General features: G+C 36.3%; 1 protein-coding gene across 9 annotated transcripts in view; it reads right to left on the bottom strand.

The window, feature by feature from the left end:
• ZZZ3 (zinc finger ZZ-type containing 3) overlaps positions 1-17,783 on the bottom strand; it is a 120,865-nt gene that overhangs the window by 28,352 nt on the left and 74,730 nt on the right. For 7 of the 9 annotated variants that reach the window (XR_007476157.1, XR_007476156.1, XM_033405964.2 and 4 more), the window contains 6 exons: positions 8,862-9,000; positions 5,659-5,806; positions 5,457-5,572; positions 4,069-4,140; positions 2,932-3,033; positions 2,184-2,279 (listed from right to left, as the gene is read on the bottom strand). Coding sequence is in view for 7 of the 9 variants with exons in the window: in XM_033405964.2 (XP_033261855.1) it covers positions 2,184-2,279; positions 2,932-3,033; positions 4,069-4,140; positions 5,457-5,572; positions 5,659-5,806; positions 8,862-9,000 (673 nt within the window). In the remaining 2 variants the exon portion in view is untranslated. The remainder of the gene's footprint in view (positions 1-2,183; positions 2,280-2,931; positions 3,034-4,068; positions 4,141-5,456; positions 5,573-5,658; positions 5,807-8,861; positions 9,001-17,783) is intronic. The other 2 variants (XM_049707106.1, XM_049707107.1) reach the window with 2 other exon arrangements.

The raw sequence follows: 17,783 nt of genomic DNA, 5'->3' as shown, positions 1-17,783 counted from the left end.
GAAATGTAGGCAGAATACCTACGTGGAGTATAATGGACCATATGCTCATTATGTAGCTTATATTTGTATCCCCAACATTTATTACACTCTTGGCATTCACATGCTGAGCTCCTCTTAAGGTCGTCTTACAGATGATCAAGGAGGATGAAGTTAGCCAAAGCCAGATATAAAACTATCAAGTAAAAAGAAAATTTCCCCAACACGATGAATATCTGAAAATAGTATCTAACACTGATTGACTGCTTACTCTTTGTCAATGTCACTTAGCCCTCAAAACATTCCTGTAAAGTAGTTATTATCACTTCTAATTTAAAGGTGAAAAAACGGAGGCATGAGAAGGTTAACTTTCTTGTTCAAGGTACTGCAGCTAGGCAGTGGTAGAATCAAGATTATAAAATAGGCCTCTGTGGAGCCAAAGGCCTCCCTTTGAACCCCTGTGCAGACTTCCTCTCTTCACTAACAGCACCGCCACAAAGAATAACCTCAGCCACATAGAGAAACAACATTTCATTTCAAAATTCAAACTCTAACCATGTCAGGACTTCCCTGGTGGCACAGTGGTTAAGAATCCGCCTGCCAATGCAGGGGACACAGGTTCAAGCCCTGGTCCGGGAAGATCCCACATGCCGCGGAGCAACTAAGCCCATGCGCCACAATTACTGAGCCTGCTCTCTAGAGCCCATGAGCCACAACTACTGAACCCGCATACCACAACTGCGGAAGCCCACACTCCTAGAGCCTGTGCTCCGCAAGAAGAGAAGACACAGCAATGAGAAGCCCGCGCACCACAACAAAGAGTAGCCCCCCGCTCACCGCAACTAGAGAAAGCCTGTGCGCAGCAGCAAAGACCCAACACAGCCAAAACTAAATTAATTAATTAATTAATTAATTAAATTTATTTAAAACAAAACAAAACAAAAAACCTCTAACCACGTCTATGACTGGGCTAGATCTCTGCAGTCAAAATGTCTGTTAACTTAAAATTCAGTGCACCCAAAGAACGGAACACATTTAGGTTTCTTTAGTATTCCTTTTGTTATCATCGTCTAGTCTTAGTGGTGAAAACATAAGGTGCACAACACATCTGAAGATAACCTAGAAATCACGAAAATTAAAGCTGTTAAGTTAATGGTGGTTATCAAAGTTCCAACATTCTGAAGTTACAGGATGAACTCTACATATCTAAATAGATAATACTATATTTGGGGAGAAAAAAATCCAAAATATTTAAAACATCTGACAAATTAAAACAAGCTTCCATAGCTTGGTAAAAAGAATAAGAACAAAATTTTTAAAACATGGAGCTATATAGACAATATTCTTAATGTAAAACAGTTAGCTTCACTAAGGAAGGGTAACAGCATTAGATCGGCTCCTAGCTTCTCTTTAGGTGAATGGTGGCAGTTGCGGGGGAGTGGAAGTACCCAGATGATTTACCAAGTAAATGAAAGAAGGCCAATGATGTGCTTTATTTTTTTGCAATTAAAGCAAAAAATTGGCTGTAATTCTACGCAGTGTTCTATGTAGGAGAGGGACAGTAGCTTTTTCACTGTACAGAGCAGCAGAGAACAGTGGAAAAGGCTTAGGTGCAGAATCAGAAGATCAATGATTCCCAGACTTACCAGCTATATGACTAGACAATTTACTCAATGTACTTAGTTTTCTCATCTATAAAAAGGTTGTAGAACAGTACCTAGCCCAGAGCATTCAACAGTAAGAACAAAAGCTATCTATTAATATTATCATGAGTAAAGTGAAGGTGATACTACCTACACTTCTAGAATTACAGTGAGGATTAAATATCTTAATAAATATTTCTAACCTTGGATTTATATAATATATGTATAAAACAGAAATTGATTATATTTATTAAAGAATCAAACACCCTAAAAACTTTAACATCACAAAGGCCTTTTTGACATACATACAATCTAATATCTTTCAAATAGCACTCATTCACATAAACTAACCTACTCCTAAGAAAATAATGAATAATCATCATTGAAACTCACTGAGTAGCAATAATGGAATCCTACCATATATAAGAAAATGTTTAGAGTGAGTCAAATTTTAAAAATAAAATAATCCTGTTCTGATAAATATATAAACTTTTACACAGGAACTCTGACTTTGATGAATTTAATCTGAGATCTAAGGTTTACTTTTACCTATTTTCTTTTTACCTTTTTGGAGTATATATATAAGTTTGGTGTTCTGCCTGGGACTGGAATGCCAGCTTTAGTTAGTTTTATGAAATACTTCTGCACTCGGCTGGCAACCTAAGGAAACATGACAAGCCTTTTAACGTAATAAATGACAAGACATGCAGTACCAGAATAGTTTTTTAAAATAGTTTTTAAAACATACATGTGTATCTTAATGAATAGTAACAACTTAAAATCTACCATAAATCTAGAAATAATTTTAAATTGCCACACTTATGTTTTAAAATAGAGACAAAAAAATTGTTAAAATAAATTAAATCTGATTCCAAAGCTAAACACAGTTTCAACTTGTGAACACAAGTGCTTGTAGCATAAAAACACATCTATTAATATCAATGGGAATGTGAAGGAGAAAATTGACAGATATTTTTTTAGAAAGACAATCAGGGAATACTGACTAAGGCACTATCACAAATCTATTAGCACAGTCTAACCAAAAAGCACAAACTGGTGCACTCATTAAACATTCAAGAGACACCAAGTCCATTACTTTTTTATTTTTAAGTAATGATCCAAAGCAGAATTATCTCAGAGTTGTTTCTAAAATCAACAGAAAAATACACAGTGTTGTTTTTTAAAACTCCACATACTATAGCACTGTGTAGCTAAATATGAAGGGGCAGGTCTACTGATTTTAGCTTCACTATCCTTCATTTAAAAAACCATCAAAAACATGCCAACAATATGGGGCTATCTCCTCAATTACCTGCTTTGCTGTCCTATTGCCCAGTTCATCTGCTATCTTCTGCCAGCGTCGAGATTCTACTTCTTCAGGAGGGTATTTCAAGAGTAGTTGTTCAAGCTTTTTCTAAGCCAAACCAAAGACCAAATTTAAGAAAGTTTAATACTGAGTTTCTAAATAAATACATTCACCTTTCATCTTAAACTATAATACTCCCTCCCCAACTCTGGGGGTTAGGTCAACTAGAAATCCTCATGATAGGAAAAATTTCTAGTAAGGAATTTAAGACTTCACAAGAAAAATAAGATGAGAAAATAAACCTATGAAAGACCTTATAAAGATTTTCTATGCACTTCAGTAAAAAAAGGAAAGCACCCCCAACAAAGAAAATAATTAATTAATATGTTACACATTTTAGTGATTTCCACTGACCACTTTATCTTGCTAGACTATGTTTAGGCTTGCCACAATGGATCTGACAAAACTATGTAAATTCATTTGGATTTAGACAGAATACTAAAAGAGATCTTTTCCTCCTTTGTGTGGTCCTTCATTCAAATATTAATTTTAATATTCTGACCTATCTCCTAAATTCTCCCATAGTCCTAAGGAGGCAAAACAGTCCAAATGTTGGAAATAAAAGTTTCCTGAAGCTTTTTATAAACTGATAAACTCATTATAGCTGTGGGGCTAATCCTCACATGAGATAGAGATGTGTCTCAAACCTTACCCACAAACAATCCTAGCTATATGCCAAAATGTAAGAGAACACTCTGACCTTGGCTTTGCCAGCTCCCCTCCAAACAAAAACAAGAATTCACTTTGAAGCACAGCTTTACTTGGCTCCAGGTTTTTCTGTCTCACAAAGCTGCATTACAAAAACTTTACTCCATCTGTTTCAATATCTTTTTCAATCCCCTCCCCAAAACCCAGGTTCCTTATTTAAAAATTATCCCCAAAATGGAATTCATATATTCTCAGAATGCAAAATTCTTGAAGTATGCAAAAAGGTATACAGAAACAAGTTTAAATATTTTAAATTCATGGTTAAGAGGGATTACATACAACAATATACACTTTACTCATAATACTGGCTCTAATTTTAACTGCCTTTTTTTTTTTTTTTTCTTTAAACCTACACAATTTAGAAATACCTATTACCTGTTCTTCAACAGTCCACAACTGGTTAAATGTTTCAGGTTTGGTATCATCACACAGGCGTCCTCTTATCATCTGCATATAAAACAAGGTTTTTGTCAGAGAGAAAAAACAAAGACTACCCTTTGATATAGCCAAATAACACACAAATTGTGAAATTTTTAATTAATTTCAAAATATGTGAGTAAATTTATTTTTTAAATGTGTACATAATTTATTGCTTACAAAATGTTTTCATGTTCTTTTATTTCATTTGGTTTTATATTCCTAGCAATCTTGAGATATAGGTGACAGCAACTTCATTTTAAAGAAAAATGTTTTTTTTTTTAATAATCATTGTTACATTGCTTATATTTTATTTGAATTACCTTTCTTTGGTAGATTGCAAATCATCTGAAAACCAAAGAATTCAAATATTTTTAACAAATCCATTTTCCAATTAGTGTCTTGTACCTCAGAAGAGTATTTCCATCCCAATCTTTTAAATAAAGCATCACATCCACCCTCACAAAGAAAAATCAAGGAAACAAAGCATGAATACACACCAGGTGCATCTTTCTCCTTTGTTATCTATTTATTCTTTACTTTTGAAATATGAACAGTTTTATTTCTAGCCTAAGGATGTGGGGAAACATCTTGAAGAGATCACATGTACTGATTGTTTAGGGCAGTTTTAGAAATAATAATGTACCATATATATTCTTTGCTAACAATGAGGAAATTATACGTGGAATTTTTTCCATTATAATATTTTTAATGTGCTAGTCTTTTTATTTAAGTAATAATAAAGTAATATCCTAAATGTATGTCTTGCTCATAAAATAGAGCCTAATATCAATTTTACTAAAATGTACATAATATTTTTAACTAGTCACACAGCTCAACATACCACTATCTTTATGGCTATTGTTTATTTTAAAGAAATGTTACTTTTTCATTCTGAACCCACATGTTTATTGAAGTTCATCTAACTAACAGCAGCAAGGCCAGGTTACAACCAGCAAATCCTAGTTACATTCCATTACACACAAAGAGCTCTTATTTTTAGAATAAATACTGTATTATGTGTCAGGCACTGAACTGGGCATGTTACATGTACTACTCATTATATTCCTCACAACAACTCTACAAAATAGTGTGATATTAATCACATTTTATATAAGAGGAAACTGCAGCTTGGAGACTTTAATATAGATGACATCTGAAGTTCCACAGCTAGTAAGTGGTGGAGTTATGATTTCAACCCAGCTTTTTCTTAACTTCAAAGTTCATGTTCTCATTATACCTTCAAGTGAAAGACTGCTTGAATTTTAAGAATACAAACCAGCAAAATGTTAAAATGTTTTGTCTACAATTCAAATTTTCCTGCTCTAACACTTTATCCTGCTTACCTGAGGACGACTGTTTGAGCCTTCTGGACCATCACTCAAAGGCAACATAGAGTATGAAAGGGACTCTCCATCCTTCCTAGGATCTAAAGGACTTTTTGGTCTAGCAGGTAAACCTACTAAAAAGAAAACCACGTATAGGATTATTAAAGCAAGACTTTGTCAGGTAGTTCTCTAATTAAATTCGTATCATGTAATTTCTTACCTTTATCAAAAACTAGCTTAACTCTCCTAGTATGTCTTTTGCGATTTTTAAATTCTCTTTCAAAGTTCCCAAGGCTATTGGTATATTGGTCCCATACAATCTCGGGCAATTGAACAACTCTCTGTGGATATGGAAGCCCTATATCAGCCTGGTGGGGGAAAAAAATGAAAGTGACAAACTAAGTTTAATTCAAGAAATTATCAACTACAACCAAATTTTCAGATGACTCCAAATCTAAATAATCATCAACTGAGCATTTCTACTCACTTTTTGAATCCAACAGCCAATGAAGTTAATACAGTCTAAACACTAAATGGTAGAAATGATAGCCAAGTACAGGAAAATGAACTTAACAAAACATAAGCACTATTTTTAGAGGTCTAGAGCTGAACTATATAAACATACTGTACTTTATCACTAACACACTTTAAACAGAAATAGCAAAGAAAGATTTTTATCTCTAAGAACAGCACAGGAAATGTGTTTGACTGAAATATAATAGATATGACTTGATACACAGAATTCATTTTTAATGGACCCATGTGTTCCTGACTTATCCATAAAACTATTAATTATTTTCACACTATATAACTCAGCACGTGTACAAAAAAACATCACATTTTGAGAATCAAAACTACATCTTTAGTTTACTTGGAATTCAATTACTTTGCCAACCACCTTTAAAGAAGTTAATAGTTGTCATAATTACTAAAACCAGGTCATTATGATCAATCTTTTTTTTTTTGCGGTACGCAGGCCTCTCACTGTTGTGGCCTCTCCCGTTGCGGAGCACAGGCTCTGGACGCGCAGGCTCAGTGGCCATGGCTCATGGGCCTAGCCGCTCCACGGCATGTGGGATCTTCCCGGACTGGGGCATGAACCCGTGTTCCCTGCGTCGGCAGGCGGACTCTCAACCGCTGCTCCACCAGGGAAGCCCATGATCAATCTTTTGATAGGGATTTGGGTTTCATGGGTGGGTGTATTTGTCAGAACTCATATAATGGTAAAATTGGGATTTCTAAATTTCATTGTATGTAAATTTCACCTGAAAAAGTTTAAAAAAAAATTTTTAGTTAACGATATGCCTTCTGAAGTGTTTTGGTGTTAAGTGTGCATGTCTGCAACTCTGGAATGCATCAAATGCATTCCATCTTGAAATAAGATAGAATGGTGGATGGAAGAATTGCATAAACATTCAATCAAGCAAATATAATAAAATGTTAATGTTAGAATCTGGGGGTGGATGTGTGTGCTAACTAACAGTACTTTCCACTTTTTCGTCTACTTAACATTTTTCAAAATAAAACGTTGAGAAAAAAATCAGGTCATAAATTATGAAATTGGCAGGCAAAATCCACTTTGTGACACAGAATTCTTAATTTTTATTTTGCTTGTGACATATTATATTAGCACCATCATCATAATAGCACGTATTAGTCTAAGGTTCAACTTTAGAAAAATTAGAACAGAGTATCTTTTAAAATAATGATGGTAGCAATATCAAAGAAAGCTAACAAGCCGTAAAGGTTCCCTGCATTCTATATACCAATATATAATCCAAGTTTCCTTAATTTCAATTAGGAGTTTTTAGATGTCCAGTAAAACAAAGAGATCACATGTCAACAACTTAACTACTCTGGTAAACCTAAAGAAAATAGACAATTTAAGCATACATGAGTTGACACAGAAAAAGTGAAAACTCAAACTTCTAAATTAAATCCAGCAGAAAATTTTCTTTCCAAGGAACATAAGTCTTTCATGATTACCAAAGTATCTGGGATTTAATACACATTTGTACATTTTTGAAAAAATTCTTAAGATAGCCAATATCACATCTCTGTTTCTGAGATAAAGTGAAAAGAAATTCAGTTCTAAACTAAACACAGAAATGGAAAACCAGCAAATAACCAACCACATACGTATCTAGTAAATGTGCATAACTGCATCTTTTTGCCCACCCAAGAACATGAATAAAATGCGATTAAGGTTAAAACACCATCTGTTTTATTTGAATCAATGATAAGTAAACACTGTAAGTACTGTATCTTTTTGCACCAGCAAACTGTTTCATGACAGCAGTGCAGAATCAATAAACACCTAAGTGGGCCCACTATAACACAGAGGGTACAATAGGGTTCTAAAAACTCTAGAAGGTTTAACAAATTAATATATAGATCCTACGTCTATTATGATATTCAGTGTTCTGAAAGCAGAGAAAGGAATGCTTACCAAGTAAGTAACATAACTAGAAAAATCCAAATCCAAACAATAATCATCTAAATAAAATGAAGTCCCCAGGGCTGTTCCCTCAACACCTGGTAGACCACTTCTGTGACTCATTAAAAACTAGTAACTAATAACTAAATTTTTCATACTGAACAGGCTAAATTTTTGTGTTGTTTAAGGTGAAAAAGAGGATTCTTTTTCATAGTTTTTCAGTTTTAATCTTTTCAGACAATGCTGATTAATATTTGCCTCTCAAATTTACTGAATAATTAGTGGGCCCCTAATTCAAGACACATACTATGGCATAAATGCACATCTAGATTATCTCCATGTTTACACACTAAGAAAGTTATAAAAACTTGAATCACTTTCAAATGGTTAACTGCTTAAATATGAAAGTTATGTTTTAAGGAAAAAATAAAATTATAAGGAATTTTACACTAAAATAGAAGAACATTTCAAAATTAAGTAAAATTTGTATACCTCATTCTCATAGACTTGGCAACCATAACCTTAAAGACATTTAAAATATAGTTTTTGTTTGTATCACCATTGTTTTCTATCTCACTACGTTCAGAGTTAGAAAAGTAACTCTAAACTAAGCAGTAAATAAATACTAAAGTATTTTTTCTTTTAGCTTCAACAATCTTGAAGTCCTGAAAGCAAAACAGGGAAAATATTTTTAAGATGGGGAAGGAAGAAAGTAACAGAAAAAGACTGTAAAAATGGCTAGGAACAGGACATCAAGTTTCTAAACACACATCCAATTAAAGCTCCTAGCTATCTTCATTGAGGTATATTTTATTGTGTGTTTGGTGGGGGTGAAGGAAGGCAGTATTCTGCCTTCAGTAATATGGGTTAATTACAGAAGGGGAAAAAAATTAAACATTTAAACAAGTATATAATCATATAAAAAGAATAAACCGAGTTATTACCAAATACATCTCAATAAATCTTAAAAGTTGCTCAATATATACCTTCTTCTGGAGTTTTTCCACAAATCCAATGGGATTTTTTAGTGCTTCTCTCTGATGTCTGCCTAAGCTTTCAAGGTCCTGGACTGCTTGAGAACGTTGAGCCTCGAGTACAGCAATCGTCTGTAACAGTCTCTGATAACTACAGAGACAAAAAAAAAAAAGCCCTCACTAAAATTTTCTAGTTACAACAATAAATAAAAACTGAGTTCAAGCCGTGATCTACTATTAAGTCACACAGTCTTTGTAAAGTTACCTGAAAGAGTTTTAGTAAAACATATTACTGGGAATAAATGAGGTCTTCCTGAGTTACGAAGTACCTAGTCAGAAAATAGCAGTTAGAGAAAGCAAAGCCTTATTCTCCCATCTAAAGTTCTTAATTCTTGAACCGGAACAAGTACAGAAAGTCAGAAAGCAAGCATCTTGACTTTCCAGCAATCCAAGTCATTAAGAAACAGCTAAATTAAAAAAATAATAATTTTTTTTTAAATCGTAAGATTTTTAGCACCAGGAGGGATCACCAAATTCAGTCCCTCTGTTGTACTCTGTTGGAATAAGAAATCTGAGGCAAATTTTCTTGACCAGAGTTACAAGAAACTGTCACATAATTCAGACATGATCTTAGTTGGCATGGTTCTCATTTGCTCTTTCTGTTATACCTCCATTCTAGAGGAAGTTTACTTCCCTGTCAATTCTTAAGTATTAAACATTTTTACAGAAGAAAGGACTCAAAGATATTTCTTACTTCCCTGCCTATAACAGTCTATTTAGCACAGCTAACATAGAATTTTACCCACACAAACCTACTATCTGTTCATATTCTCCTCCCCCCAACCCCAGTTCAAATTGTCCTGCCTCTCTAGTGTCTAATTTCACATATCAATACACATAAGGAAACACGTTAGCACAAAAACCCTGAATACTCGAATGCATTTTGCAAAAGAACCAAGAACAAATCACTCCAAGTTCACTTCAAAATAAGTCACTAGGTCTTTAAAATATTAGTGAAGCACAATTTTTCTTTATGGCTTTCAATAAATTTCATTCTGTTTCCCAACAGACTATAAACTCCATAATGGCAAACACATCTGAAAAGTCCACTGTTTTGTTTATTCAGTGTGCAGCACACTTCCCAACATATAGATGCTCAGTAAATATTCTTTGAATGAACAAATGGACAGATGTTCTGTGCAATCAAAAGTATACTGAAAAAAAAAAAAAGTATACTGAAACTTTTAAGTCCGGAAGTTAGCAAACAAGCAGAAATTTCAAGGGTAAAACAATGCAATTTTGATGTTCACAGCCATGGCGTAACTGCAACATGACATTCTCTATTAGAACACCGTTTCAGCCCCCTGCCTAAAACATATTCTTATTCTCAAGTCCCTTGTTAACTAATCCCTGATGAGATGTTTAATAATCAAGGTAAAAACTACGAACACTGAAGGGTAAGGCTTCTCTCAAGCTAGAGATACTTCATTCAAAAGTTAGAACTGAATTGGAAACCAAGGGCTGTACTAAGTTACTCCTGGATCAGTTACAGAGGTTAAGCCTAAACTCACCTTCACTCTGCCTCTGTTTGCTTTGAGGTGTATGGCGTGTACAAACCTTGACCGTGCTGGTGTTTTCTTACCAGGCAGGCTCACCCACGCTCAATCTTAGGGTGATTGTACTGAGTCAGGTAGAACCTAACCTCTCTATAATACTCTTAATTGCCATATTTCACCTTCAGAATACCTACCCCATGTAGCTGAATAACCAAAGACTTACATGGTGTCTCTGTGATGACTGACCCCTGCTTTAAATAGGACACACTTCTGTATCATCAATATGAAAATGATTATGAGTCTATTAAACTTGCAGCAAACTACTGTAAGCAAGTAACAATTAATGAGGCACAAGTAAGAACAGAGTTATAGGGAAAAACAAGCAGAGGCTTGAAAAAAGTGCTACAGTCAGTCACTGCCACTGGGAAGAAAGGCCTCTATTTGAAGTCAGTAAATTATAACAATTTTTACTGTATGTAAATTATTCCACAATGATTCTGACTTTAAAAAATAATTCCAACAGAGATTACAAAGAAAGTATAACTCTTCACTCCCTATTTTGCTTCTCTTCAATCAAGATTAAATGATTAGCAAATTGAAAGACCTAATATATACATTGGTAAAGACTTAAAAGTCCAGAATAAGTAAAAAGACTGTAAGAAGATAATGAATTTAAGTCTTCTAGGCCAGCTAATTTGAATAATTTCCTAGAGTATTTAGAGATTTTACCAATAAGATTATCATACATATCCCTAAGCAGAGATGGAGAAAATAAAAAACCGGCATGACATCTAAAAAACAGTATAATACAGACAAATCTAATTTCAATCCTACCCATCCACTCACTTCACCTCTAAAAGTAAACCACTGGAAACTGACCCAGGCATCAATTGAGGCAAGATTCATCTGTTCATTAATTTAGGCACTATCCTTAAAAGCTTCAGTAATTATCAAAGTAAATCAGGAACAGAGCTTAGGTATAATAGAGGATCTACCACTACACCAGAGAGGGAGTAAAGGAACTGGATGGGAACGAATGGGACAGGACTGCCATGTTGTGGGGGATGGAGGATGGGCATGTGAGGGTCCATCATACCATTCTGTCCATTTTTTTGTATGCTTGAAGTTCTCCACAATGAGTTAAAAAGAAAACTCCAATTTGAGTTCAAATTAACCGGTGATGTGGCCACTGTACTCTTCCTGGGCTAATCGGATCATACTCGCTACTGTATTCAGCTCTGCTTTGAGAGACAAACAGGTTCATGACCACATGAGATGGATGGGAGACTATGTAATATGAAATAACAAATAGTGTCAAACATTTACTGAATGTGTACTATATATATTATACAATGTGCAATTAGTCAATTCTCATAATCAACTTACAAGATAGGTACCATTACCCTTATTTCACAGATAAGTAAACCAAGGCACAGATCATGCCAGCCATTTGTTCCATAATGTGATGTGAGGAATAATTAGCCAAGAAATGGGAACCTGCAATAAAATATTATTTCAATCTTTATGTAACATGCAGTTATGTGGAAAAGAAAATAGACTTGTTTTATAATGTACAAAGGGGCAAACTAGAATCAAATTGTGATAAGGCACAATATGAAGAAAAACCTCTCAGTCAAAACCAATAAAAGATGGTAGGACAGTGCCCAATCACCATAGATGTTCACAGAGATATTTAAAGGAAATTCAAGCATTAAAAAATCCTGAAGGGCTTCCCTGGTGCAGTAGTGGTTGAGAGTCCGCCTGCCGATGCAGGGGACACGGGTTCGTGCTCCGGTCCAGGAAGATCCCACGTGCCGCGGAGCGGCTAGGCCCGTGAGCCATGGCCACTGGGCCTGCGCGTCCAGAGCCTGTGCTCCGCAATGGGAGAGGCCACAACAGTGAGAGGCCCACGTATAGCAAAAAAAAAAAAAAAAATCCTGAAACTCTTTTACTCCAGTAAAACATGCTGCTTTCAATTCTGCTATTCACTGAACCAAGTAAGAGGATGGAAAGACTGGGGAAAAAAAAAAAGTATACACTTTTACATGAATGCAAGTAGAGTACAGCTTCCCCACATGGACAACTTTGTATTAAATCTATCAAAATTATTTTTTATCTATTTCTAAAGCTGAATCCAATGCAAAGAACAGCAAGCTTAGCTGTGGCAGATAATTGTTAATTTTATTTCTGTTTCATGTCTTCAACATAAAAAGAGTTTTAGCTTGTATACTGAGGAATCACATTTGACTAAAATAGAAATACTCTTCAAATCTACATCGAAGTTACTTTCACTACCTTTCACTCTCCAAGCCTTCCTGAATTCTTTACTCACTTCTGTGAATTTTACATTTATATGAAAGTATATTTGTAAAAATACTGATGTCTGAAAGAGGATACCAAGAATTAACAATCTAGAAATTTAATTGTATTCTCCAATTTCTAGGCAGTGATATTACACACACTATGAGACAGTGAGAGTGAGAGAGAGAGAGAGAGAGAGAGAGAGGAGAAAGATTTTATTTCCAAGCAAGCCAGAATCCTTTTCAAGGAGTCAGATTTCAATTCTATTGTGGAAGGTTACATGGCATTTGTAATTTTAAAAAACTAATGGGGAAACTATTTATTTATTTATTTATTTATTTTTGGCTGCATTGGGCCTTCAGTGCTGCACACGGGCTTTCTCTAGTTGCAGCAAGCAGGGGCTACTCTTTGTTGTGGTGTGTGGGCTTCTCTTGTTGTGGAGCATTGGCTCTAGGCACATGGGCTTCAGTAGTTGTGGCACACAGGCTCAGCAGTTGTGGCACACGGGCTTAGTTGGTCTGCGGCATGTGGGATCTTCCCAGACGAGGGCTCAAACCCGTATCCCCTGCACTGGCATGTGGGATCTTCCCAGACCAGGGCTCAAACCCGTATCTCCTGCACTGGTAGGTGGATTCCTAACCACTGTGCCACCATGGAAGTCCCTGGGAAACATTTTAAAAAATCTAAACTGAGGGTTATTCTGCCCCTAAAATTGGCTTGATTATTCAGTCATTAAATAGTGTCACTAAAGACCTCACCAAAAAAAAAAAAAAAAGGAAAGGAAAAAAAAAGAAAGCTATTCTAGATCAGGAGTCTACAACCTGTGGTCTGCCTGTTTTTTTAAATAAAGTTTTATTGGAACATACCTATACTCATTTGTTTACACAATGTCTATGGCTGTTTTCTAGCTACAATGACAGAGTGGAGTAGCTGTAAAGTGGAGTTGATCCCCAAAGCTTAAAATATTACTATCTGCGCCTTTAGGGAAAAGTCTGCAAGGCCCTGCTCTAGATCAAAAGATACAGAGACATGACAATCAAATGTAATGCATAATCTGAGATTAGCTCCCACAGCGGGAAAACGGACATTTGGGTGTATAGATGGAAAAATTTTAATATATTGCTGTTTGTATCAGTGCCAAACTGGTGTAATAAGGTAGTTAAGGTTATGTAGGAGAACGTCCTTGTTTTTAGGAGACGTATACTAACATATACGGGTGATAAGTCTACAACACACTTTAAAACAGCTTAGCAGGCACTCCCCTGGTGGTCCAGTGTCTGTGCTCCCAATGCAGGGGGCCTGGGTTCAATCCCTGGTCAGGGAACTAGATCCCACACGCCACAACTAAGATTTCGCATGTCACACTAAAAGATTCCGCATGCCGCAACGAAGATCCCACGGGCCTCAACTAAGACTTGGCGTAGCCAAATTAACTAACTAATTAATTAATTAATTAAAACCCGGCTTAGTAAAAAGAAAAGTTTTATAGTATATGAGGTGGGAACGAAGATGAGGGGGAAACAGTAGCATGATTATTATTAGCTGGAACACTAAGCTTGATTAAACACACCGAAAAAAACTAGAGGAAGTAACATGACATAATAATAAATCTATTAGTTTACACTGTAAGAAGAAAAGGACAAGGGGTATAGGAAAAACTTACAATCAGATGACTTAACAAATGTTTTCACATGTGTGCACAAATGCACTCTTGTATGCATTGTGAGTAGAAGGAAATAAGAAAAAGAAGAGCAAGATTTATTGTAGATTTTATTTTCAATAGGACAAAGTTATGTAAAGCAAATTGGTTCTCAAAAAAACAGTAATATTTTAACAAAATTTTAAACAATAACAAATTTCATCATAGCAATCTACCAGGGTAAAACAATTGAGGGAGGAGCCTCAATTTACTCTAACTATACCATTATCTTAACTAAGTGTGGCATTTTCCACTGTCTGCAAAATATTGAGCTCACCATGTATATACATGATTGAACAGAAATTACTTTCATGAAAGTAGAACACACGGTTTTTAAAATTATTGTCTTCCTTCACGAAGGATTTGAAACACTAAAACTACAGGATTTTCAAATTCAGTAATTCACAAATGGTCTCTCTCACTTTTCATTAGAGAATGATCAAAAAGACTTTTATGAAGTTCTGTGTTAAGACAGAAACTAATACCTCAGCTCCTGACAGTACGTCTTTCCAGATATAAAGATCAACTCTGTATTGAAAACAACTAAAAATGCTGAATTAAAAACAAATAAAGAGGGACTTCCCTGGTGGTACAGTGGTTAAGAATCCACCCACCAGTGCAGGGGACACAGGGTTTGAGCCCTGGTCCGGTAAGATCCCACATGTCACGGAGCAACTAAGCCCGTGCGGTATAACTGAGTCTGTGCTCTAGAACCTGGGAGCCACAACTACTGGGCCCACGCACCACAACTATTGAAGCCCGTGTGCCGAGAGCCCATGCTCCACAACAAGAGAAGCCACCATGATGAGAAGCCAACTCACAGCAACGAAGAGTAGACCCTGCTCACCGCAACTAGAGAAAGCCCATGCGCAGCAACAAAGACCCAACACAGCCAAAAATTAAAATAAATAAATAAAAACAAATAAAGAAAAAACCGTGTACTTTTTTTATTTTAAAAGCATAGAAGGGGCTTCCCTGGTGGCGCAGTGGTTGAGAGTTCGCCTGCCGATGCAGGGGACACGGGTTCATGCCCCGGTCTGGGAAGATCCCATATGCCGCGGAGCGGCTGGGCCCGTGAGCCATGGCCGTTGAGCCTGTGCGTCTGGAGCCTGTGCTCTGCAATGGGAGAGGCCACAACAGTGAAAGGCCCACGTACCGCCAAAAAAAAAAAGGCATTTCCCTTAAGGTTTCATCAGTATCCTGAAGATACAGTCATTCTTTCAATGGTCTCTACAATAAAAGTTATCAGATTTCTCTTTTCCGAGTCTATCTTAGTACCTGGAAACTGGCCTAGGATAGATCTAGAATGGAGTCTACAATCTCTGTCTACAATACTTTAACAACAACAACAAAAAGCATGACAGTTAAGCTATATTTTCCTTGTCTCATCACTTTTTGTTTTATTTGGGCCTAACTTAAATAGAAGGCTTAAACAAGCTTCATACATATTTCTATACTCTGATGCCAAAGTACGGTTTTTAACATAGTTTTTCTTAGTTACAAATACCTGAAGAAGCAGTATGATTTCATTCTGTTTTCATTAACTCATTCACCTCCTATGCTAAAGTACTGCATTAAACACTCGGGATACAAAGGGCCTTTTCCTATCAGAGGTATCAGTCAAGGGGGCAACACAAATAAGTAAACAGCCAATTACAATATGGGGTATGAGTGTTGTAAAGAGGAATGCACACAATATAGGAGGGCTTTAAACAGAGGTCTCTGAGGGTCAGGAAAAGCTTCCCAAAAGAAGTTCAGCTGAGACCAGAAAGAAGAAAGGGAATTTAGCTGGGGAAGAGGTGTAGAAGGGAAGAAGAGTTCAAGAATTTTTCCAACCAAACAGAAGGAACATTATGCAGAAATGCTTCTAGGCAAAGCACAGAACCTAAGACCAGAAAAAGAGGTTTGGTACGACTGGGAGTGAAGACAGAGTTGAGGCTCGAGAGGAAGAATGGGATCAATTACACAGGGGTCTGTAAAGTCAAGACGGAACTTGATTTTAAGGGCAATGGGAAGCTCTGGAGGAGTTTTAAGCTGAAGGAAAAAAATGTTGCTTTTTACAGAAACCATTCACACCAGAACAAGGAGAATGGATTAGAGTGGAGCAAGACTCCAGAAGGAGACCAATTAATGAGCTCTTGTTGTAATAACCAAGAGGAAAGACAGACTGTATTAAGGTAGTGGGCATGGAGAAAGAATGAGGTGAGTAGGTAATTTGAGAGATTTATATGGTAGGTTCTATAGCACTTAGTGACTGCCTGGACAAAAGAAATATTAAAAAAGAAAAAAATTTCAAGAAGGAGGGCCAGTGAAGCCAACTTCTAATTTTAAAAAAAATCTAAAGTAAAAGGCTATGTCCACTAGATTTCACACAAGGAAATCATTAGTAAGTCACTTCAGTGGCGTGCTGGGAGGTTTAAGCTAGACTTCAATACTTTAGGATTGAGTGAAAAGTTAACAAAAGAGAAATGGGAAATATAATCAATTTTCAAGAAATTTAGCTGTGAAGGGGAGAAAGTAAGTAGTTGAAAGGTATTTGGGAAATGAAAAGATAATCTTTAAATCAAAAAAGACTTAAGCATGTTTAAATGCAGATGGGAAAGGCACCATTAGAAAGATTGATTCTGGGGCTTCCCTGGTGGCGCAGTGGTTGGGAGTCTGCCTGCCGATGCAGGGGACGCGGGTTCGTGCCCCGGTCCGGGAGGATCCCACATGCCACGGAGCGGCTGGGCCCGTGAGCCATGGCCGCTGAGCCTGCGCGTCCGGAGCCTGTGCTCCGCAACGGGAGAGGCCACGGCAGTGAGAGGCCTGCGTACCGCAAAAAAAGAAAAAAGAAAAAAAAAAAAGATCTATAGCCGTGAATCAGTGTGATACACCACATCAACAAGTTGAACAATAAAAACTACATAACCATCTCAACAGATGGAGAAAAAGCTTTTGACAAAATTCAATACCCATTTATAAAGACTCTCCAGAAAGTGGGCATAGAGGGAACATACCTCAACATAATAAAGGCCATATATGACAAACCTAGAGCTAACATCATACTCAATGGTGAAAAGCTGAAAGCATTTCCTCTAAGATCAGAAACAAGACAAGGGTGCCCACTCTGACCACTTTTATTCAACACAGTTTTGGAAGTCCTAGCCACAGCAACCAGAGAAGAAAAAGAAATAAGAGAAATCCCAATGGAACAAAGAAGTAAAACTGTCACTGTTTGCAGATGACATGACAGTATATACAAAGAAAACCCTACAGATGCTACCAGAAAACTACTAGAGCTCATCAATGAATTCGGTCAAGCTGCAGGATACAAAATTAATACACAGAAATCTGTTGCATTTCTATACACTAACAACAAAAGACTGAAAGAGAAAT

This window comes from Orcinus orca, chromosome 1, assembly GCF_937001465.1.
Source record: "Orcinus orca chromosome 1, mOrcOrc1.1, whole genome shotgun sequence".
NCBI lineage: Eukaryota > Metazoa > Chordata > Mammalia > Artiodactyla > Delphinidae > Orcinus > Orcinus orca.
The sequence above is the reverse complement of the archived record's forward strand: the minus strand, read 5'-3'. Positions and strand labels throughout refer to the sequence as shown.